This window comes from Lotus japonicus, chromosome 4 (assembly GCF_012489685.1).
Source record: "Lotus japonicus ecotype B-129 chromosome 4, LjGifu_v1.2".
Taxonomy (NCBI): Eukaryota; Viridiplantae; Streptophyta; class Magnoliopsida; order Fabales; family Fabaceae; genus Lotus; species Lotus japonicus.
Genome location: NC_080044.1, coordinates 65,190,237 through 65,200,469, shown reverse-complemented (window position 1 = coordinate 65,200,469; position 10,233 = coordinate 65,190,237). Strand labels below are relative to the sequence as shown.

At 36.7% G+C, this 10,233-nt stretch overlaps 2 protein-coding genes across 2 annotated transcripts; one reads left to right on the top strand and one right to left on the bottom strand.

Annotated features, from left to right (window-relative positions):
* The first annotated feature begins 3,221 nt into the window (after positions 1–3,221).
* On the top strand, positions 3,222–7,032 carry LOC130710251 (protein NUCLEAR FUSION DEFECTIVE 4-like). Its single transcript, XM_057559452.1, has 3 exons — positions 3,222–3,763; positions 4,671–5,587; positions 6,036–7,032. The coding sequence occupies exons 1-3, from the start codon at positions 3,440–3,442 to the stop codon at positions 6,520–6,522; spliced, it is 1,728 nt and encodes a 575-aa protein (XP_057415435.1). The 5' UTR covers positions 3,222–3,439; the 3' UTR covers positions 6,523–7,032.
* A 690-nt stretch (positions 7,033–7,722) lies between these two features.
* LOC130710252 (uncharacterized) lies at positions 7,723–9,232 on the bottom strand. Its single transcript, XM_057559453.1, has one exon. The coding sequence runs from the start codon at positions 8,912–8,914 to the stop codon at positions 8,051–8,053; it is 864 nt and encodes a 287-aa protein (XP_057415436.1). The 5' UTR covers positions 8,915–9,232; the 3' UTR covers positions 7,723–8,050.
* Between the last annotated feature and the right edge of the window lie 1,001 nt (positions 9,233–10,233).

Here is a 10,233-nt window from a genome sequence, read left to right as displayed (position 1 = left end):
TCGCTGAGGAGACCTATGTAATTATAATAATTCACTATAACATTAAGTGTAACATAACTTATATATGATTCTAATATTAATTTCAGCAGCAGTCCTCAAATGCTTCCCCAAGTGAGGCGTGAGTATACATTGACTCCTTAGCTCATCTTAAATTATGGATTGATATGGACGGGGAGAGCACTAAACTCATATCTATGGCACCGTAAGCATATGTTTTCTGGGAGATACGTTCGTCCTCTTACTGAAGAGTCAAGAGTCAGATACTCATCATGTGTCCCAAAAGCTTTCCCCAAACTACATGACATGTTACAAATGTTGCAGAAGGACAACAAGCCGCAGCAACAGTCCAACATGGCGATAGAGAAGTTGCACGAGATACTCCAACAATGCATATGCTCCATGAATATGGAGTAATAACAAATGTTCACATGACTGTTGTGTTCCAGAGCTTGTTTGTAGGAGTTGACATTTTTGCATCAGCATATTGGTGCTTCCATTGAAGTTGTTGGTATTGCTGCTACTCCTCCTTTTATTCAGCCGGGTTATGAGAAGGACTATCGAGAGGATGCTGATTACTCAGAGGGTGTGGAGCGCTTTTGAAGAGTAGTTCAACGTATTGACCTTATAGTAGATTTTGTATTATTTATATCATTTATACTTTTTATATATATTTATTACTCATTTATTTTATACTATTAGTTACCATTTTTGGTTTATATTCTATTTTTCCATTCATACTTCTTTATTTTAGTTTAAAAAGTCAATTAGCGATGAAAAAGTTATCGGTTAATATTCATCACAAATATCGACGACTTTAATCGTCAGAAATTTTCAACCACCATAAATAGTTGATGGTGTTTTTTACTGTCAAAGTCGTTAATAACTTATTGACGACTAAAACCGTCGGTAACTTCATCAACTATGTGTAGTCGTTAGTAATTGTTACCAACAAAAAATTGTACTAATGAAGTCGTGGTCATTGAATATTCGTTGAAATTATAGATTATTTACAGTTTTTCTATTACTGACGGCTTTTGACGCTAGCAACAATAGATTTTCTTGTAGTGTCATGAGATTGTGTCATCTAAAATTCTAAATATTAAATTGAGATAATCCTTTCTTTTTAATCCTCCTAGTGGCGATCTTTTTGGACATTTGTACTGGGCCGGCCTGATAATATTAATATGCAACAATTATTACTATCCTCCAACTCCAATTGTACAATTGTGTGATTGCCAAACCTTGAAATAGAAGCCTTGTTTGCACTCACGGGCTTATGTTTAATCCATTTGCATTTGTTTTGATTATATCAATTTTTATTTATCCTTACTTACATTTTTTATTTTTTATTTTCACTCCCATGTTCTTCCAATCATATTTTTCTATTACATTTCTCATATCTCTCTTTTATTTTTATCTCTCTCACTGAAGTGAAAGTGGAGGGAAATGAGAGTTAGTTATAACATCTCTACTCGACAATTACGCCAGTTCCCCCACGATAGCAATATGAGTAATTTTCCAACGCATTTTATTCTCACCATGGTGCTTCCTGTGAAGCATCCCTGAAGTTCATTCATCTCATATTGCTCTCATACAAGTACAATTAACTTTTTAAATTTCTACAAACTTAACTCTCAAAAAAGAATAGACGTCTTATTATCTTCAGTAGCAATTGTATAATCTCTCATACATATACATCATCGAAATACCTTTAATTTTTAGTGCGAGATTGGTTCAATTATGTTTCTCTCCACCTAAATTTTTTGTCAATAACCACTGATTATCAATGTCAGTACATTCTCATTGAACTGTCAGATCGCTCCCGGGTGTCATATTAACACATGTATTTCCTTTCAAGTTGTGGTGTGAATGAATATATGTCCCCATTGACCCTTTCAAGTTGGCGTAAAGCCATTTATGATATACCAAAAGCCGTACCAAATATACGCAATATTGATTCTATTTTACATACAGTTGATGGTCTAATTGGGGTAGCTATACCCAGACTACTGGTGTAATCTTATTTCTTTGGACTTTCGCCTCCTTTATTATAAAAAAAAACAGTTGATGGTCTAAGTTTTTTTGTTTAAATAACCTAACATCTTTGGCAGCATCTTCTGCTAGTTGTTAAATTGGGTCATCACTCATCAAGGCTCAAGCCACTTGATTGATTTCAATTTCCATCTTGGCAGTTCCCATCCCAAGTGGTCAACATTTTCAATATGGATTTGTCCAGTTCGATCTATATATTTATTCAACCAAACCAAACCAGTTGCCAAATAAATTAATTGTTCTGAGCTAGTGTGATGGGAAATTGGAGGACTTGTATTTGTGCCGGAATTGGTAAGAAAAAGCTTTTCATTTTTCTTTCTCTTTTACTTGAGGTGGACATACGCCCAAGGAACGTGGATCATGTTGTATGTTGTGTTGTTCTTGACTTCTTGTTGCCGACTCTCTCTTCCTATTTCAAGAATTTTAGAACCCCTACAACCTATTCCTTCTTCTACGAATTAGTATATGACATATACTTCTCAATATTTTATAACACGTGTTAATACTTAATACACAAACTCATATTTCAATTAATTTTAAATCAACATTATTGAGAGAAATATATTCACTACTTTACAAATCACATGTATCAATTTGGTAGAGAGACATTCTAGCAAGCAAAAACAAAGTGGAAAAAATGAAAACAAAATTAAAAAAATAAAAAAGAGCTTTTTTGTCAATATTCTTATTATCCAATTCATTCAATGCAACTTACAATTTATACTATCACTTGAAGAAGGTGATCTTACGACTAAACTATATCGTATAAGTGACATAGATCTAAATAACAAACTAGAAATAAATATAAAAATAGTAATAACTAATTATAATTGATCTAGTAACTTGAGACACATAAAAAATGCCGTTATAGAAGCTCGTTAAGAATGCAACCCTCTACCACATTTCTAAATTCTAATTTCTTACATCATATTTGTGTTTCTAACACATCAAGGTGTCATATTAAGACTCTGCAATCACATTAGATGCTAAACATCTTCCGACGAATCAATTTTCATATATCACCTAAAGATCAAACATTAACTAAATGAAGAAATATAGTTATCTACAAACCATCTAGAGTGTAGATCTTGTCGGTAGTATCACTAAGTTGATATTTTCAAAAATAGTCTAAATCAGAATCATATTTATATAATACTAATCAACAGATTTAACAGTGACTTGAGATATCTGAATTGCAAATGTTCAAGTCCACAAATTAAAAGTACACCCGCCTCTGACACCAACCACTCGCAAATGCAAATTTCCATTCTTCCTCTTCAAACTTCATCCTTCAGTTTCCATTACTCTGCACTTTGTAGCACCTCACACAACACAACAAAACCGCCACAATCACACAGAAGCTAAACCAAACTAAGCTAAAAGCTCCATGGTGTTGAAAGTGAAGGGAGGAACAAGGCCACCATGGGTGGGACTTGGAGTTTCTGTGTGGGTTCAAATTGCTGTTGGAGTTGCCTACACTTTTCCACTCTACTCTCCTTCCTTCAAATCTGTTCTGGGTTTCAACCAGAGCCAGGTTGCACTCCTTGGTGTTGCCAATGATGTTGGTGAGAATGTTGGTCTTCTTCCTGGGATTGCCTCCAACAAGCTCCCACCTTGGCTCATGCTTTCCATTGGCTGTCTCTGCTCTTTCATCGGTTTTGGTCTCATCTGGCTCTCTATCACCCAAACACTCTCCCTTCCTTTCTTCTTGGTATGTCTTACTTTACTTTTTGTAGTTTTATCACCAATCACTTTGATCTGGGTTTCATGAAGTTTGGATCTTTTTTAGATTTCTGGTTAATTACTTTGGTTTAATCTGATCTGTTAGTTTTTGGGTTTTTAAGAATTTCTCAAAGACAAATTATATTTAACTTTACCTTTACTTTATCTGGAAAGTTGAAGGGGACAACTGGGAGGAGTTGTGAATAAGCCATAGTATCAAATAATCAAACCTTTCTGAAATGGATATTCCCTTTCCTTTTTCTATTATTCCTTAAGTTCATAATCTTCATTTCGTCATATTACATCATGGTTTGGTCAAGCTTATTTTTACTCGACCATCAACGGTGTAGATCAACTGGTACAAGGTTATTCTAGCTTAAGTAGAGGTTTTGGTTTCGAGTCTCTGTGGATGCAGCTGTGTTATATAGTATATACTTGATAGGGAGAACTTTGCCGCTCATAGAGGTCCTACCCGACTCGAACAAAATCGCATCAGTAGATGATACATGTAGTTTAAACTTTAAACTAAAAAAAAAACTTATTGTTACTTGGAATCAATTATAGCACTTAAGAGCTACTTAACATAAGCTTCTCTTTTGGCTTCAGAATCAATTTTAGAAGGATTTCCAAATTCATCTAATAATTACTATAAAGAGTAAATTGTTTTCATCTCTTCTTGGTCCTTTACCAGGATATCAATTTTCAACTCACAAGTATATGAAATTCATGTAAAATGTATAATGGTTCTGTATTGTATTGCTAACACTGAGAAGAGTTTCCCTCATGCACATTTTCCTTTTAGCATATGAACCAGTTTAGATTTCAAATCTGTGTTGCTGATAGAATACAACTCTACTGAGTGGATCTAACTGTCATCTATTTCAATCTTATTGCAGCTATGGATAGCACTTGTTATTGCTAACAACAGTTGTGCATGGTTAACCACTGCTGTTCTTGTAACCAACATGAGAAATTTCCCTGTCACTAGAGGCACCGTCGCGGGAATCCTGAAAGGTTATGGGGGGATCGCCGCTGCAATTTTCACTGAAATTTACAGGGTGGTTCTTAAAAACTCTCCTAGCAATTTCCTCTTGTTCCTTACCGTCGGTATTCCTGTTGTATGCTTCAGTGTGATGTTTTTTGTTCGACCTTGTACTCCGGCTTCTGCTGAAAATTCTGCAGAAAAAGGGCATTTTCTTTTTATCCAAGTTTCAAGTGTGTTCTTGGCTGTGTATCTACTTGCAAGAACAATACTTGACTACACTCTCAACATAAGTGATGCAGTGTCATATGTTCTAGTGGCTGTGATGATTCTCATTCTTATGGCTCCATTGGCTATTCCTGTAAAGATGACACTGTATCCCAGAAAAGCCACTGACTCAGAATCAGAAAAATCTGAGCAAACAGTTGAATCTTCAGAATTTCTGGTTCAAGAAGGCAAAGAAGATAATACAAAACCCCTCTTGCCATCTTCATCAGCCGGCACTCTTGAAAATTATTATGATACTGATGGCTCGTCCGATGTGGCTATGCTTCTTGCTGAAGGTGAGGGAGCAGTAGTTCCAGTGAGGAGGAGAAGGCCGAGACGAGGAGAAGATTTTACATTTGCTGAGGCTCTAGTAAAGGCCGATTTCTGGCTACTATTTTTTGTGTATTTTGTTGGTATTGGAACTGGGATCACTGTTGTTAATAATCTGGCTCAAATAGGCACTGCACAAGGTGTTGAAGATACCACTATCCTGCTTTCGCTTTTCAGCTTTTTCAACTTTGTGGGGAGGCTTGGTGGAGGAGTTGTTTCTGAACATTTTGTCAAGTAAGTAACCATTTCACTCTCGTGCTCATATCAGTTAAAATCTGAAGAGGACAATGTATATATGTTTGTGCATGTCTGGAAACCCTTCTACACTAGATTAAGCTATAATCATTTCTGTTAAGAAGTTTCCCTGAGTAGTTTTTTGGTTCCAATATTGATTCTGATGAAAGAGAAATCATTTCAAACATGTGAGTAGAATATCATATATCCCCTCATTTCAAAATTGATTCAAGCTACATGTGAAAAGTGGTTGGATTTCCAAACATGCTAGTAACCTTTTCATGTAACTAGATGCTAGTTTTGACAAGCACACTGTAACAATTACTTCTACACTTATCTACCTTTGCAAAATAAAAGTAGAGCAAGTGCTTTGAAGTGCATGTGTTTCTTTTTTTACTATCATAGATTGAAATGAATGATGTAGCACCATTATGTTTTCCATTTGCAGGACAAAAACAATTCCGCGGACATTTTGGATGACATGCACACAGATAACCATGATCATCATATACCTTCTGTTTGCCTATGCGATCAAGGGAACACTTTACCCTGCAATTGCATTTCTTGGTACCTGCTTCGGCGTGCAATTCTCCATACTGATCCCCACTGTCTCGGAGCTTTTTGGTTTGAAGCACTTTGGTTTATTTTTCAACTTCATGTGTTTGGCGAATCCACTCGGAGCACTCCTTTTCTCATTTCTGCTAGCTGGGCGTGTGTACGATAATGAGGTGGCGAGGCAGCTTGCTCTAGGACTCATTGATTCAGGTGTTTCATGTGTTGGTGCAGATTGTTTTAAGCTCACATTTTTTGTTCTGGCTGGTGTGAGTGCTGCTGGTGCCTTCTGCAGCATTATCTTGACTATGAGAATTAGGCCTGTTTACCAAATGCTTTATGCTGGTGGTTCTTTCAAGCTACCACAAACTTCAGGGCACTAAAATGTAGTGGAGTTGAATAAGGGAATTAAGCAGAACAGTACTTCTCAGCTGCTATTCTAGACAGATCTATTAAGCTGCTGTTTCCCTGTCTGCCAGTACTGGGAGGGACAAGAAATTTTGGTTTCCACACGTTTTCACTCATTGTACTTGTTTGGTATGATAAAGTTCAAAATTTAGCTATTTAACCTGGAAAATGCTTGTTTTAGTATGCATATGAGGTTGTATTATGACATTGAGGACTGATAAATGAGATGGTTTGAAGGGTCTGAAACGTGATCTGTATACAAATGGATGGAATTCGAAGGGAATTAAATCTATCAGATACTTAGGATGATCACATACAGCAATATGTGATGATGATAATGATTAGAATTTGGGAGGCCTAACTCAACCCAAACGGTAGCTCCAAAAGTTGAGGATTGTCTTTCCATATATAAGGGTCATCTTGGACATATCTCTAATCAATGTTGGCATCTCAACAATAATGATACAATTAGTGAGCTTCATTTATGATCTTAGTTTTTTGTTTTGTTTTTGTGAGTGTATTAGCTATTATTAAATGTGACACTTATTGCATAAATTTGCTGAAAATCCCCTGTAAGAACAACAATGTGTATACATATCAGAGCGGAGAGGAACACACGAAGGTTTTGGTCACACAGCTCGGTCAAATTGCATACGTCTACGACTATAGATCAACTATAATTCCGTTTATGAATTCGTTCTGAATACAATAATTGTGACTTCAGTGTTACAAGCATATATAAGGATACTAATAAATCCAGATTACAATAATGCCCATAAACTGTGGAATATATTTGTGCATTGGACCTGAGTTAAGTAAAACGATCTTCAAGCTCCAATTGGTTGGAACCGTGGGGTTACCTGTAAAAGAAACTCCTATCGAGCAATGTGAAGAGTTGTCATATCTTATTAGAGTATGAAATCTTCATTATTTGAAGGAGTCAGAGATACATATATTCGTAAATTTGATTGGAGGAGATGATAACATTTCTTCCTATCTTGCATCTCTTCAAATGTGATAGTAATGACCAAAATTGGGTTCAACATTCTACCAAGTACGAACAATCCCTTTATTATTCGGCCATGATCTATAAATCTTTTGAAAAGAACACAAGAAAGTAAAAGAGAGAGCATAAAAAAACATTTAAGTGCTGTATCTGGGTAATTTCATTGGAGGACATTTAGAGGTAATCACATTCATCCATAATCGTTGTCTGTGTTGCTTTACAATATGATAATATAATTATTTATGACCTCTTAGTGGAGCTGTACTTGCTTGTCAGTCCTTCAGAGAATGTTACCAATTGCTGAAACATAATAATGTATAAACAAATTGTTGAAGAACCAGAGAATGCATAGAATAAAAGAAAGTGTCCGAGCAAAACAATATGGATTTCATATGCTAATGTAACACTACTATTATAAACTATAAAAGGAAAAAAAAAGTGTTCTCCTCACTCACCAATGAGGCACACACCAAGAAAACAAAGATAAATTAAAATAATCAAGTTGGTTTCAGATCCTGAAACAGTGTAGGCCAGAGTGTGTGATCATCATCATCCTCATCATAATCATAGTCATCTTTAGGCTTGTTATAAGGACTGTAACCCATCAAGTTCTCATTCTCAGCTTTTGTTGCATCAGAAGGCCTTGCTAGTCTTGGAGTTCTATTCTCAACCATCATATCCAGAGGCCCTGATACTCTTGGACTCCTTGGTGCTGTGAACCTTCTTTCCAAAGGCTTAGAAACCAAAGGACTCCTATTAGTGTACATCATCATTCTCTCATTCATTCTTCCATCAATTGGCCCAGATAGCTTCAAGGACTTATTGTGGTTTATCATCTTCTCATGCATTCTTCCATCCAATGGTCCTGAAAGTGCTATTGTCCTGCTTTTGTACTTGGGAACTTGCCTTTCTTCCTTCACAATTGCTCCTTTCCACTTCTCTTGATACCAATTACCCTCTGGTTGTGTCACTGTCACTGGCACTGGCACTGGCACTGACACAGGCAAGTTCTTCTTTTTCACTTCAAGTTGTTCTTGAAAAACAAACTTGTTCATGCATTTTCTCAGATACCTCTTGATCACCCCAGAAAGCTTTTTTGGTCTTGCTGCTGCTGCTACTTGTTCCTTCTTTACAAGCTTGAGAATTTCTAGCCTGTGCTTGGCAATTGAGACTCCCATGCTCTGAAGAAACTCATGGTTGAAGTGGCTTGCATCTTCCAATTGAAGCTCGTTCCGGGCGAAGATGAGGCCATAGTCATAGATGAGGGAAGGGTCAAGACTTGTTCTTGATAACCATGAGAACCAGTCCATGGTTGATGATGATGGGTTTGTGTAGGATAAGCTAAGGTTTGAAGTGGGCATTGTGATTTATAAGATAAGGAGCTGTGGACATTGGGATTTTAGAGTGAGAGCCAAAAATGATAAATGGGGTGGGTATATGGCTATTTATTTGGTTTTTGAGAGAGATTCAGATTTTATGCCGTTAGTGATACTCTACATTCACGCAGCCACGCAATCTAAGTCGTCCAATTAAGATCGGTCGGTTTATACATTTTATCAATATCTGATGGTAGATATAAAATTGAAATTTGAACTGACCGATCTTAACCCGACAACTCAAATTACATGACCGCATGAATGTAAGGAATTCCTTACCGGAGGTAAACCATTTTCATTGGGCACTGGCTTCCAATTTCCTTTTTTGATGAAATTTGGATGGTAGTTGAGTTGAGAAGGACAACAGACAATAATTGGTTATATGGAAATTGTTGTCATTATTAATATCCTCACGGACATCATGTTATGAGAATTTTCCAGAAGGCATGGTCCTCTTAATGCTTAAAAAGTTTAGGAACAAAATGATGCAGGTAAACCAGTTTGAACTGTGAAGTAAACATGAATTAGGAACAAAATCTTAAAGGCTTCAGGGGCCCAAGAACAAGGAAGTGGTTAAGGCAAATCAATTTGGTAACCTACTACACATTTTGCTGCATGTGCATCAAAATCACATGGAATAGTCCAAATGACCCACACCTTTGAATGTTCAATGAACCCTACTAATTACCACATACCTGCCCGCTTTAATTAGATATTAATAATGATCGGAAAGGTAAGTCAATACTAAGAAGAAGAAAAATGAGGGGACGAAAAGCTATCAATCATAAGTGGCTATTATTTGAACTTTGAAGCCTCAAACGTTGGTCTTTTGATATGAATTGGTCCATGAAGTAAAGTCACAATTGTGGCTGCACCTACCGTGGGTGCTTTTCAAAATGAACCACGGTGGTACAGTTACTATTCCACACTTAAATTATCAAATTGTCTATTTTTCCTTTTTACTTTCCATCCTTCTCTTTTTCTCTCACTTTCACTGCCCTTCCCATCTGTCTCCGGTGAGCCATGATAGACCGCGCCTGTCTCAACCCATCACTCCAACAGCTCCGCCACTCCACCACTTCCTCCGATTTTTCCTCCTCTGTTCCCCTACCTAGCCAATTCATAGAGATCTTGCACACATGTGAAGATAGATCTCCACTTTGCAGATCTACTGGGAAAGAAAGAGAAAGAGAGGGAAATGCAGTGGTGTTGAAGATCCATCCATGGAAATCAACAAGCAAGAAGACACGTTGATGTAGAAAGTCGAAAATCGGAAATTGGAGAATATAAATCGAAGTCGGAGA

Excerpts from the sequence above, each read along its gene's own strand:
- LOC130710251 (XM_057559452.1), top strand. The coding sequence starts at position 3,440 with ATGGTGTTGAAAGTGAAGGGAGGAACAAGGCCACCATGGGTGGGACTT. Across the intron at positions 3,764-4,670 it reads TCTCCCTTCCTTTCTTCTTG|CTATGGATAGCACTTGTTAT; the intron begins GTATGTCTTACT and ends ATCTTATTGCAG. Across the intron at positions 5,588-6,035 it reads GTTTCTGAACATTTTGTCAA|GACAAAAACAATTCCGCGGA; the intron begins GTAAGTAACCAT and ends TTCCATTTGCAG.
- LOC130710252 (XM_057559453.1), bottom strand. The coding sequence starts at position 8,914 with ATGCCCACTTCAAACCTTAGCTTATCCTACACAAACCCATCATCATCA.